Source organism: Natrix helvetica, assembly GCF_964273705.1.
Source record: "Natrix helvetica genome assembly, chromosome: 9".
NCBI classification, from domain to species: Eukaryota; Metazoa; Chordata; class Lepidosauria; order Squamata; family Natricidae; genus Natrix; species Natrix helvetica.
In genome coordinates this window covers 13,687,942-13,702,299 of record NC_138560.1, presented here as the reverse complement: position 1 = coordinate 13,702,299, position 14,358 = coordinate 13,687,942, and the positions used below count along the sequence as shown (strand labels likewise).

The 14,358-nt window shown below is 43.4% G+C and overlaps 2 protein-coding genes across 3 annotated transcripts in view; both read left to right on the top strand.

Moving 5' to 3' along the window:
- LOC309396643 (digestive cysteine proteinase 2-like) overlaps positions 1 to 14,358 on the top strand; it is a 415,994-nt gene that overhangs the window by 346,071 nt on the left and 55,565 nt on the right. The window lies entirely within an intron of this gene.
- Positions 1 to 14,358, top strand: part of LOC309396645 (digestive cysteine proteinase 2-like) — a 65,701-nt gene that overhangs the window by 38,476 nt on the left and 12,867 nt on the right. For both annotated transcript variants that reach the window (XM_081961949.1, XM_081961948.1), the window contains exons 3-4: positions 1,839 to 1,931; positions 7,123 to 7,295. In XM_081961949.1, coding sequence (XP_081818075.1) covers positions 1,839 to 1,931; positions 7,123 to 7,295 — 266 coding nt within the window. The remainder of the gene's footprint in view (positions 1 to 1,838; positions 1,932 to 7,122; positions 7,296 to 14,358) is intronic.

The following is a 14,358-nucleotide window of genomic DNA, read 5'->3' as shown; positions in this document are numbered from 1 at the left end:
GGTACTGACATTTAGTACTGTAAAGAGCCTCGGACTGCTCCTGAGTGAAGGAGTGGAACGTCTGCCAGTTTGAACTGAGGTTACAGAATATGAGGCAACTGGCAGTTGGAACAGAGTTCTTTTCAGGTGGGGAGAGGGAGTAGAATGTCTAACTCCTTAGAATCAGAGTGTGTTAATATAAGGCAAGTGGCAGTTGGAACAGAGTTCTTTTTAGATGGTTAGGGGGAATAGAACTCCTTAGCATCAGAGCATGTTAATTACTATATAAGAAATACTAATGATCTGATAGTCATTTCCAAAAATCCTTTCTTAGCAAGCATCTAGAAGTCAAGGGGAACATACGTGCCAAATTTCAAGTTTGTAGGCTTTATGGTTCTGGAGATTTCATGATGAGTGATTGGAACGTGCCTTTTATATATATATGGTAGATAAAGATAAACTTCATTAATAGAATAGAATAGAATAGAATAGAATTCTTTCTTGGCTAAGTGCGATTGGACATACAAGGAATTTGTCTTTGATGCATATGTTCTCAGTGTACATAAGGAGAATAAAAATACATTCAATCACACAATAGGAGACTACATCACCCTGTTTTTTCTTTTAAAGTAAAACTTAAACATATAATTTATATTTATCTCATAATATACGTGAGCAAGGCACCTGCACAAAAACGGATATTTCCACCTAGCCAGGCCTTTCATATAACCACGGTGGAGCCTGAGAGATCACCGAACACATTTTTTTTAAAAATAAAATCAAACCCCCAAAACTAGACGTGCCCTATTTCCAAAGAAAATGTCATGCGAATTAATAACTGTCAATGTAACATCTCTCATTGTGTCACTGCCTAATTGGAAAAATTGCTCCCGGAGTTTAAGATTGAACAGACCTTTGTGAAGTTCATGTTTTTCCTTTGTGATGGAAAATACCACTTTCCTAGTTTTTCAGCTAAATTGCTTGTTAATGTTAAGAAAACATGAGAAACAAAGTTTAAAAAGGGGGATTTTTGTTGGTCTTTTACATAAGTAGACTCAACAATACTTACATAAAGATGGGCTCTGCCTGTCTGTCTTTCTGTCTGTCTTTCTGTCTGTCTTTCTGTCTGTCTATCCATCCATCCATCCATCCATCCATCATCTATCTATCCACGATCAATCCATCTATCCATTATCCATCTATCCTATCCATCCATCCATCTATCCATCATCTATCTATCTATCTATCTATCTATCTATCTATCTATCTATCTATCCACTATCTATCCATCTGTCCATCTATCCATCTATCCATCCATCCATGTATCCATCATCCATCTATCCATCATCTATCATCTATCTATCTATCTATCTATCTATCTATCTATCTATCTATCTATCTATCTATCCACTATCTATCCATCTGTCCATCTATCCATCTATCCATCCATCCATGTATCCATCATCCATCTATCCATCATCTATCATCTATCTATCTATCTATCTATCTATCTATCTATCTATCTATCTATCTATCATCTATCATCTATTATCTATCTATCCAGGTATCCTCAATTCATGACCACAGTTGGGTCCAGAATTTCTGTTGCTAAGCAAGGTGGTTGTTAAATGAGTCACACCCATTGATCTGACCTTTTTGCTATGGTTGTTAAACTAATCTTTAGAGTTGTTAAGTGACGTGGGTGTAGAGACTCCAAACTAATGGTGCATTTGACCCCACCCTCGGGCTCAGCCTGGTCAACTCCTACAATCAATTACCCCTAAATTTGGTGGTGTTTTTGCCTAGACTTTTCTATAGTAAATGTTTGATTGATCCGAGTCATTCCTTGTGTCCTGCAGGAGTCATCAGCCTCCCTTACGCTGAAATCGAAGAGCCGTTTGAAGCCTGGTACAACCTGACGGGGAACAAGAGTCGCATTGAATATTATCATGGTAAAAAAACTGGTGCCTTCACTAAATGGAAAGAGAAGAATCTGCAGTTTTAGTTTTGGGGAGAGAAAATCTCCAAAAGGGATCAAACAGGTCAATGGCAAACCACGAAATGTTGACTAGGGAGACATGATAGCAGTGTTCTAATATCTCAGCGGTTGCCACAAAGAAGAGGGAGTCAAGCTTTTCTCCAAGGCACCTGAGGGTAAAACAAGAAGCAATGGGTGGAAACTAATCAAGGAGAGAAGCAACCTAGAACTAAGGAGAAACTTCCTGACAGTTAGAACAATCAATCAATGAAACAACTTGCCTCCAGAAGTTGTGAATGCCCCAACACTGGAAGTTTTTAAGAAGAGATTGGATAACCATTTGTCTGAAGTGGTGTAGGGTTTCCTGCCTAAGCAGAGGGTTGGGCTAGAAGACCTCCAAGGTCCCTTTCAACTCTGTTATTCTATTCCTGGGATGGTGAACATATGGCACACGTGCCACAGGTGGCAGACGGAGCCATTTGTCAGGGCATGCAAGGCATTGCCTGTCAGCTGGCCAGCACGCATGCACGCACTGGCCCACTGCGTTCAGCCTTTTTAAAGCCATTTATAGGAGCCTGGGGAGGGCGAAAACAGCCTTCCCCCCCATAGGAGGCTCTCCGGAGGCTTCAGGAGTTTCCCTGAAGCCTCCGGAGTGCAAAAAACTGGCCATATGGGCAAACCGGAAGTTCAGGAACAAAAAACGACCCAACAAACAAACTAAAAGTCACTTCCGGTTTGCTCGTAGGACTGTTTTTAGTCCTCCGGAGCCTTCGGTGAAGCTTCCGGAAGGCCCCTGAAGGCTCCGGAGGGCTTAAACCACCCCTACGAGCAAACTGGAAGTCCGTTCCTGAACTTCCGGTTTGCCCATATGGCCAGTTTTCTGCACTCCACAGGCTTCAGGGAAGCTCCTGAAGCCTCCAGAGGGCCTCCAGGTGGGTGGGGGAGGCTGTTTTCGCCTCCCCAGGCTCCTATAGAGCCTGGGGAGAGCGAAAAAAGCATGCAAAAAATGGGGGGTCGTGCCTGTCATGTGCGCATGTGTGCATGTGCGCTGGGGTTCACGCATTGCATTGTGGGTGTGGCACACCCACGCACGACCCCCCTGTGCTCCCCTTGCTTATGGCAACGAGCCAAAAAAGGTTCCCCATCGCTGTTCTGTTCTATTCTATTCTGATCCAACTCTGAAGATTTACAATTTATTGATTAAACTGGTATAGCTGCATGTCTTCCCAAAAGCAACTCTGGGTGGAATAAAACAACTAATATCAAAGTGAGAGATATAAAATTGAATAAAAAAATATTAGAAAAGGAAGATACAAACGCTAGGCTAAGTTAGGATAAAATGTCCACCTGTCCCCGATTCCCTGGGATCTGCCAAAAGTACAAAACAAAAATAGAGAGCCAACAAACCCCACTTCTATGTAGCACTGATGATGTTACCTAGTTGGGTAATGAGACGCCTGCAAGAAAACAACCAAGCTCAGATAGCACCAAGTCCCCAAAGTTAGAATTATCTCTTTGTCTCAAGAATAGGGGTGAAACATAGCAATTAAAGTATTAAAGCGGGCAAGGGATCATGATTAGATGATTTTTCTTTTTTTATTGTTCTGATTTGCTTTTCTATTATTATTTCTTTGGATTTCTAAACCGCCCCCTCTCCCAAAAAGGGACTCGGGGCTTCTGTCTTTCTCTCTTTCCTTTAAAGCCTAGCAATTAAAATATTGAAGAGGGCTACAGATTTTGGATGAATGACCCTTCTAGTTGTTGTTATTCTGATTTGCTTTTCCTCTCCTCTCACTCTCTTTCCTTTTTTTCTTTTTCTTTTAGGTAGGCAACAGGATTAGAAGTTAGGATAGACAGAAATAATTTTCTATAAACATGGAATGATTGAAAGATGATAGATTATAATCTAATATAAATAGGTATTATTGCTAGATGTACACAAGTTGATCGAATGTAATAATTATGATTAATTTCATTAGTTTTATTTGCATTGGAATGTATGACACCCAGCTGCCACATTGTTCGCGCATTGATTTGATATACAGTATTTCTTAAAAAAATAAAAGAAACTTTAAAAAGAGAATAGGCGTGAAACACAAACAATTGCAATATATGGAATAACACTGGTTTTCTTGCACATGGCAGAGGATTGGGCTAGTCCTTCTTGGGAAGAGGGGCATGGGGGGGGGAGCATCGTTCCCTCTTAACAACTTTGTCCGAAGGGGAACACCAATTTCATTGGTTTACTAACTTTACTGGATCAGGCCTTGAATACAATGCTCCTTTTAGGTTTCTCAATCTTAGCACAGCTAATTAGAGGTACACTTTGCTGATCAACATGCTTTTCCCAGCTAATGTAAGCAGAGAGGTTATCTGAATTATTAATCAGATAGTTAGCAAAGTTGTCTTGTAGCTTCTTGCTCCCAAAAAGATTTCCCCGGGTGGAGAAGACAGTGAGTGAAGCAGCAGGCAAAAAGCAGCAAAAGAAAACAGCTATTGATTAGAGGAGCTCTAACACACTGCGTGCACACCCTTACACGCTTCAGTTCACACACATACGTATACCCCAGAGCACCTCTTTTTTCCCTCTCCATATTTGTAACCTGAAAGTGTTGGACTCCGGCTAGCCAATGTTCATCAATCTTGTCATGAAATATTGCTATAATTTAGAAGACAGCTAAAGGAGTGGTTGAGTTGGCTTCAGTCGGATTTTGATCACAGACGTCGTGATTCATGGCAGAGTACTTTTATCCATCCGATGTACCTTGACCTTCTCCTGATCTTTGGTAGATTATTGTTGCCATCCACTCTAGCATTTCCATGCCCTTGTGTGTTCGTATGGGCATGTAATTCATCACGCAAGAATTTGTTATGATTGCTAGAAATGGTTGTTTGCCGGGTACAGTCTGTTCAAACAAATCCTTCCCGGTTCAGCTCGTCCTTGGCTTTGGATTATCCAAAGAACCTTTCCCACAGTTGGTTCCAACTCCACAGTTCTGTGGTTAACATTGAATTAGCAGGACAACTCCATCCCCAGTTAGGGCCTGATGGAACGAATCTGAGCCGTTGTAGCTTAGGGAAAAGACCACATAGGTTTTGATCACAGCAAGTCTAGAGTTCAGCCCTTGATCATGCCACTTTGAAGGGCTCCAATTCAAATTGATGGGGTGCCACTGACAAGATCTGGGTGACAAATAGTATTAAAGTGTATGTTATTTGGGCTTCGGCCTTGCCTTCGGGATGTAAATAGCAATAGCACTTAGACTTATATACCGCTTCACGGTGCTTTGACAGCCCTCTCTAAGTGGTTTACAGAGTCAGCATATTGACCCCAACAATCTGGGTCCTCATTTTACCCACCTCGGAAGGATGGAAGGCTGAGTCAACCTTGAGCATGGTGGGATTTGAACTGCTAAATTGCAGTCAGCCAGCAGTCAGCAGAAGTAGCCTGCAAATACTGCACTCTAACCACTGCACCACCGCAGCTCTCTAAACTTGGTTTATGACTTTTTATGTTATGTGAAGCTAGTCAGTTGTGATGTTTTCTCCCAACTATGGTGGCAAAACATTTCCCTCTCTACATATGTATCTGTGAGCTGCATTCACTGCTAAATGTTTGAGATGTTCTCCCTCCACCAAGGTTCAGAAGTGGAGCCCGGTCAGCATAGGGAGACAACAAAGCACATGGAAGCAACTAAGCTAATGTCAGGTGCAAAAAATCAGGACTCTCCAGTAGATTGCAGCATAGAAGATTTATTCAAACCTATACACAGGTATCTAGTCAACTAAAATTCAACCCTAAATTGGCACCAGATAAGGATCAACAGAATTCAGGAGAGGTTGGACTTGAACCACTTGTGGGAATGTAACAATTCTAAGTTGATGACACACTTATCTCCACCCTTAGCTCCGCCCACTCTTCTCCTACAGCTAGGTGACCATAAGGGGATTTTCCCAACTCATTAAGTCTGCCAGGAGACTCATCTGGAGAAGATGTTTCAGATATAGGCATCTCTCTAATGAGCTACTATTTCATCTCTGCATTCCGGTTAAACAACTGAAGATCTGATGAATGCGTTTGTATGGAAGAAAGAGATTTAGGCATAATCCTCTAATTTGTTATGGAACAGGAAGTCTCTTTGGATCATGTTTGAGCCTGATGACTTCATGGACCCATCCATGTAGTTTTACTAATAACTTGCCGGCTTGCCATTAGGTTCTTTTCTTATCTTTGGAGGTTTTTTTTTAAAAAAACTTTCCAGTCCAGCCAAAAGCTTTGGGACTTCCTGATGGCTTGCCTTCCAGCCTAATTTTCTCTGATCAGCGAAGGCTGACTAAATGCTACCAGCTAGATGAGCAATGGGACGCAACAAATGGAAAAGACTAAATGTGATGGAATTCTCTGTTCCTGGATATCAAAATGGTGATTTCCCAAATATTCCAGAACAAGAGCAAATAATAATTTCTGTGATATCATGTAAATGATTAGCATGATCTCCATTAAAGCAAGGCCCTGGTTAGAAAGAAAGTCAAAGGGAACAGGGAGGCCTGCTTTAACATTTGTTTTTAATTTTTCTTTTTTTAATATGGTAAAAGTATTTTAAAACCACATTCCACCTGGGAAAACTTTTCCAAAGTGGCCTTCTCCTTTAACAGAACAGAATAGTTGGAAGGGCCCTTGGAGGTCATCTAGTCCAACCCCTTGCTTAGGCAGGAAACCCTACACCACTACAGACAAATGGCTATCCAATCTCTTCTTACAAAACTTCCAGTTGCTGAAGTCGTATTTTCTGCAATCAAGTTTGAAGCAGTTTACCTTGAGTTTTTATCGATTGTTTGCCTGTGTATTATTGTGGTTGAAACTGAGGTAATCATCTACAGGTAGGACGTTGTAGCAGACAATTTTGTGTACTATGCTTAGGTCAGACCATAGGTGGCGTAGTTCCAGATTGTCCAAGCTCAAAACTTTGAGCCTGGTGGCATAAGGGATCCTATTGTGAGCAGAGGAGTGGAGTACTCTTCTCGTGAAATACCTCTGGACTCGCTCAATTGCATTAATGTCCGATATGCAGTGGAGGCATATTCCAGGCAGAGGAGCTGTATTCGTTTTTGTATACCTTTTGCTTCATTTTTGTTTACCGTTGCTCCCATTGTCATTTTTGCAGGCCAGGTGGTGACGCTGCAGCTTGGCTGTTTAGAGCCCTACGGGGCTTTGTTCAAGATTACACCAGCCACCACAGAAAATGTGGTCAACATTCAGAAGTGCTTCCTGTTAAATGGCACCAAAGAAAGCAAAGTGAAGCCCCAAGGGGTCTTTCCCGACATGAAACATTTCAAGGTGAGTCAACGATGTTCAGCAATTGGAAAAGAAAAGGGAGTTCAAGAGGTCAAGCTGGATTTGTAGCTGGAAAGTTGCCTGGTTGATCTTTGGAAAGAATAGAATAGAATAGAATAGAATAGAATAGAATAGAATAGAATAGAATAGAATAGAATAGAATAGAATAACAGAGTTGGAAGGGAGCTTGGAGGTCTTCTAGTCCAACCCCCTGGTTAGGCAGGAAACCCTACACCACTTCAGACAAATGGTTACCCAACATCTTAAACCTTATACATTCGTCCTATTCCACAATTTGTGGAGAATTTGTCAGTTTGTGGTATCTACAGTGAATCAAGCATCCTATATCTCTATTTTTTCTTACAGGTAAGATAACTCATCCTTATAAAAAAATATTTCTATTTGCATTATTTTTTTTTTAAACAAATATGAATAATTTCACCGTTCCTCTGCCCAACACATTTTTGTAAGGATAAACTTGGGGAAAATATAGTTTTACGGTGGCATATTGGGCGGACAGTGAGATATTTAAATTATAGCTTTCTGCTTCTGATTGGGCAAAAAAGTTGGCTTTTCCAGCAAGCCAGCCTGGCCTGTTAATTTTATCTCATTTTTTAAATGTATTGTCCTATAAATTGGGTTTGTTTTTTGGATATGTATTTAATTTCTTTTTAACTTTCGGGATGTGTGTTTTTTAACGTTGTACACCGCCCTGAGTCCTTTGGGAGAAGGGCGGCATATAAATCCAATAAAACAAACAAACAAACAAACAAACAAATATTGGCAGCACCTGACCAAGTGCTAGATTCACCCATCATGCAAAACAGTGGTGGTAAACATGGCTGATTGAATAAGATATTACTTACTGGTATATTTCACTAAGGCACTAAATCCGAACAAGCCACATTAGTTGAATTGATATAGCACCAACATTGTAACGTGGATGTTATGATTCGCTAGTGCATTGTGTAAACATAGTCAATGCAATTGGTGAATCATGGTTATAATGTAGCCTGGACTTGGTTAAATTGTGGTTTATTGGGGAAATATTTTATTTAGGAAATAAACAACCATGCTATGGTTGGCTAGAATGTGTCATTTCAAAACACATTTTTTTCCCCTGATGTTGGAGGTCTTCTCCATGCAAAGCAGATCTTCTTCCATTGAGCTGCAGTCTTTCCTCAGCTCACTTGCTTTTGGAGACTCAGATGGCTCCAAGAATTACTGCACCTTCGGCGCACCCCAATCACTCAGTGGTGGGATTCAGCCAGTTCGCACCTATTCAGGAGAACCGGTTGTTAACTTTCTAAGCAGTTCGGAGAACCGGTTGTTGGAAGAAATCTCCTTTTGTTTTTTCCCACTTTACAGGGCTAATCCTGTAAGGAAGGCAGGAAGGAAACACTCTGGTTGTCAGCGTTCCAAATATCATGCAGAATTAAATCATTGTCCAAGGCAAAGTAGTCCTTAAAACTCCAATTTAATAAGACAGGCATGTTGGCATTATGCTGTTGAAATTTCAACTCTAATGTACATCCGGTGAATTCACCCAGTTAAAAGTTCATCATCTATCCCCACACCCCATAATTCATCACATGGTCCAATCTTCATCTTCCACGCTGGCATGTACACCCCTCTTCTTCCGGCCAGGTGTCGAGGTGCGGAGACAAAAGACGACCTTGAGCTTCTAAGAAATCCATAACAATACATTCCACAATCCTACTCCTTTCTATTCCCCCCTCCCAACTACTATACCAATGAAACAGCATAATATATATATGTTTTAATTATGTGGCAGGCCAAAGATCCTAAAAGGAACAGAATTACAGGCCTGACACTGGTGTTGTTTCTAGCCTAATCTTTATTTCCCTCCTTACAGAAACTGCCTCTCCGGTTAACCCTTATTACATTGTAACCGCTAAGGCGAAGCGCCCATCGATGTGAGTGACGTTGAGTTGGCCACGCCCACATGGTCACATGACCACCAAGCCACGCCTACCCAGCTGGTCATTAAGGCAGAGAACCGGTTGTTAAATTATTTGAATCCCACCACTGGAAACACTAATATGCCAGCCCCCTCCTCTCTTTCGATAGGCCTGAGAAAGCTGGGTTTGAATTGAGAACAGCACACGGACAAATACTTTGCCGGCTCCGCATGCCCTTTGCCTTAGTGAGTCAGCCACTTCCTTCTGCGACAGAGCCGCTCTTCCCTTTGCCAAGTTTCTAATAAAATTGCAAGGCAGGTTTCACCCAGATGCTGTTGCCTTGACAGTAATGAAATCTCTTGCCTGCCATGGCTGCTCGAGGTGGCATTTGTCACACACATCTGATGGCAAGCTGTTATTTGACCTATGCCAAATCTCTGTCTGGTAGAGGCACAATGCTGCAAATGTGGGTGAGAAACTTCGCAGAGTTGTTTTGCTGGTTTGCTAAGGCAGGACCTAAAATCCTCCTTGCTTTCAAAAACACCCTATTTGAATCATGGTAGCCTGTCTTTCTGATAAAGGTAAAGGCAAAGGTTTCCCCTGTCCAGTCCAGTGGTGGGATTCACTTACCTTCCCTACTGGTTTGCAAATGTGAGTGCATGCGCCTCATCTATGCATGCACACCAGAGGCGGAATTCAGCAGGTTCTGACCAGTTCTGGAGAACCAGTAGCGGAAATTTTGAGTAGTTCGGACAACTGGTAAATACCACTTCTGGCTGGCCCCGCCCCCATCTATTCTCTGCCTCCCAAATCCCAGCTGATCAGGAGGAAATGGGGATTTTGTAGTAACCTTCCCCTGCCACGCCCACCAAGCCACGCCTACAGAACTGATAGTAAAACATTTTGAATCCCATCACTGATGCACACCACCTTCTGCGCATGTGCAGTGATCGTGCATTATGTCGGGGTGAGTGGGCGGAGCCTCCCGCAGCTGCCACTACCAGTTCGCCAAAACCGTAGAGAACTTGACTGAATACCACCTCTGGTCCAATCATGTCCAACTCAAGAGAGTGGTGCTCATCTTTGTTTCTTAACTGGGAGAACCAACGTTGTCTGAAGATGCTTCCGTGGTCATGTGGCCAGCATGATTATACACCAAGGTGCATGGAATGTCATTACCTTACCTTCTATATAAGTGGTACCATAGAATATAGACTCATAGGCCTGGAAGGGACCTCGGAGGTCTTCTAGCCCAACCCCCTGTTTAGGCAGGAAACCCTATACCATTTCAGACAAATGGTGATCCAACATCTTCTTAAAAACCTCCACTGATGGAGCACCCACAATTTACAGAGGCAAGTTGTTCCACTGATTAATTTTTCTTACTGTCAGGAAATTGCTCCTTTGTTCTACTATTCCGATTACTATTCTATTATTATTCTGCTATTCTAGATCTATCTACTACTGTAAGCCTCATTTACAAAGCCACAGGGGCCAAAGCAAGGCATCAGCCATCCTTGTCTCACACCCAAGAAAAATCAGCCCTTTGATAGAAGCAGTTCTCCGTCTACGGGAACCTACCTATCTACTCGCATTTTCATGCTTTCGAACTGCTAGTTTGGCAGGAGTTGGGGCAAGTAATGGGAGCTCACCCCATCAAGCAGGATCTGGTTATCAAACCCGGGCTAGTTCAGCGTCTTTAACTACTAATAGAGCTGTCATAGAAGCTGGATTTCTGAGCTACTTGGGATGTTGACTCTTTGGCTGGAATCTTGGCTGTCACTGGTAGGAAAACCAAGAATGTACAGGATATTGTACAAGAATGTATAGAGCGGTTCTTTGACATGTCCAAGGTATGTTGTGGGTTCTTTGCAACCTGCTGCCACCTGGTTTCCCTTTAGGTGAAACCAAGAACTCGGGATAATGTTGACAAAATTGATAAAGTGCATTCCACTTACAAATGAAGTGGGGGGTGAAGGAACAGTAATCCAGTAGGAGAGCTCCTGCTTTCTTTTGTAGAGGTGCCAAATTCAACACCTGGTATCACTAGCGATCATTACTTCTGTATGGATTAAATCAGCCATGTGAAGCTCTTCTTCCAGAAAGTAGACCTACCAATTGAAAACGACAATTAGTGTGTGACTCCTGTTGGCTGAAAGACCACCCAGGCTTCTCTATACAGTATGCCAAGGCTACACTCCCAAAAAAGATGAAGACAGAGAAGAAGACAGAAGATTTAAAATCTTCTCTATGTGTGTGTGTGTGTGTGTCTGTGTGTGTGTGTGTTCCAGCATAACTCTGAAACGCCATGAGCAATTTCAACCAAACTTGGTACATAGATGACTTACTCTCTGGAAACAAATACTGTGGGGGGTAAGACACCCCTAAGAACCCTTGGAGGGGGTGTTTGTTCCAGCATAACTCCAGAATGCCTGGGCCGCTAAAATGAAAAGGACTGAATTATATCTATAGTGTCAAGTCAGAGTATTTTTGACAGTGACAGTGTGCATTTTGGATTCAGGTTCTGTTAAGATACAGCATGTTGTGCCTTAAAATGGCTTCTACTGTCCAGCACAGTGGAGTTGCCATGGTAGTGGCTTTGCAGTGCTCCACAAGGGGGCTCCCTCTAATACAGGATTGGGAAAAATACATACCCATGCTACACCGGGTTATCAGCTAGTATAAAATAAGTTTCCCCCAAACTCTGCAAAGATGATTCCCATTGTTTCTTAAAGCCATTCTCCAAACTCTTAACAAAGCAGAGGAACAGTGAAACCTTGAGCTCTGGATGAATCTGAGGGCACCAAAGAGGATACTGGGACTTTTTATCTTTCTGGGGTTGTCTCAAGACTGGCATCACACAATACCCTAAGCCAGGGGTGCCTAACTCAAGTACTTAAATCCAGCCTGCGGGGCTGGCCTGGAAATATCAAAGGACCGGCAGTGCCTGCCAAGGCCCCCATGCAGCCCATTTTCAGCTGGCAGAGTGCTGCAGGAGACCATGGAGGCCGAAAATGGGCCACACACGGGGGCCCTGCATCCCGTTTTGGCTGGTAAAGGGCAGGAGGCCTCTGTCTCATCTCTCCCCCCACTCCCCGCTCCCCCCAGCCTGCAGAGGAGAACTACAATGCTGATCTGGCCCTCGAAGAAATCCAGTTTGACACCCCTGTCCTAAGCAATGATGTGGCTTTAGTTTACCGTGATGTTTTAGCCTAGCTATATTGTGGTTTGCAAGCCATCAATTCCTCTGCAGTAACTTAAGTGACTTTAGCCAATTGTGGGTTCCTCCCCTCCACCACCTCCAGTATATTAGAATTAGAATGCAATGAAGCTGGAAGGGATCTTGGAGGTCTTCTAGTCTAGCCCCCCTGCTCAAGCAGGAGATCCTATACCAGGGGTCGGCAATCTTAAACACTCAAAGAGCCCTTTGGACCCGTTTCCCACACAAAAGAAAACACGGGGAGCCACAAAACTCTTCCCGTGCCTGACTACCTCCTGAGTGACCCCAAAACCAGCATATGTATTTGAATTAAAGGTTCTGTTTTCTTCTGAAACTTTTCTTTTCTTGGATTTATCCCTGGTTGGCCTATTGGGGGGTGAAAAGCTCAACAAATTGTCTGCTGACGGGTGTCGCGCATTGGCAGTTGTGACACATATTTTGAGCGACAGGGAGCCGCAGCAGAGGGTTGAAAGAGCCACATGTGGCTCCAGAGCCGCAGATTGCTGACCCCTGTCCTATACCATCTCAGACAAGTGACTGTCCAGCCTCTTCTTAAAAACCTTCAGGGATGGAGGAGCACCCACGATTTCTGAAGGCAAGCAGTTTCACTGGTTTAAATGTCCTCACTGTTAGGAAATTTCTCCTTAGTTCCAGGTTGCTTCTCTCTTTGATCAGTTTCCAACCATTGTTTCTCGTCCTGTCCTCTGCTGCTTTGGAGAATAATTTGACCCCCCCCCCCTCTTCTTTGTGGCAGCCCCTCAAGTACTGGAAGAGTGCTATCACGTCAGCCCTAAATCATCTTTGCTTTAGACCAGCCAGACCCAAAAACCTGGAGCCTACAGTTACAATATAGAGTACAGTTACAATATAGAGTGCAATATATGTATATTGTACTCTATATTGTAACTGTACGCAGCAGGTTTTTGGGTCTGGTTGGTAAATACAGTTATAGCATACACAGTTACAAGAACCAGAGTTGGTGCAGTGTTGTGGCCCAGCAGGAGCCGTTGCAGTTGCCACCAGACTCTGAGAGTGAGGGTCCCTATGAGTCGGCTCAGGAGGATGTGGAGGACCCTGGACAGGGCTCCGACTCTGAGCAGGGATCGGAGAGTCTGGTCGGCCACCAGGAGGTGCCTGAGGCATGTAGCAGCGGTGAGAGCCAGAGGAGGGGGGGCTCCCGATGCCATGCCTTGGAGCAGTGGGGAGGAGTCACGAGACAGTGAGTCAGAGATAAACAGGGAGTTCCTGGACGCCCGTTATCGCCGCGCCCATAGACGCAAGGAGCGAGGGCGCAATTATCGGCGGTAAGGGCTCTCAGCTGCTGATCAGGGGACTCCTCTTCAGGCTATAAAAGGGTTGACTGTGTAGACACCCTTTGCAGCAGTCAACAAAGAACTCCTGCAAGAAGTTTTGGTCTTGAAAACGTAGCAGACTGGATAGCTGCTTTCGTGTCTTGTATTTGTGAGCTTTGTCGTGGTGGTTTACCGCCACGGAACTTTCTGTCTGTCTGTGGAATAAACCTTGTTAATTGTATTGTTCCGGAGCGTGTTCTGTGTGGGCGAAGGTGGAAGGGGGCTCAGAACAGTGCAGTATGCAATCCAATTGAAAAACATGACTTGGAACAATGCAGTTGGAGAGGATCCTTCAGTACGAGAAGGGAACGCAGTTGGAGGAGGAGGAGGAAGAAGAAGATTGAGAGGTCCTTGGTGCTCTCTGAACTTGGTTGTTTTCTTGCAGATGTTTCATTACCCTAACTAAGTAAGATCATCAGTGCTAGTGATGATAGCACGGAAGAAATTATGTAATAAAACATCTGCAAGAAAACAACCAAGCTCAGAGAGCATCAAAGTCCCCGCATTTCAACCTTGAGCTACAAATGTTCTCCTTTTTTTTGTTGGTATAATGCAGTTTCCCGTGTGCCTCT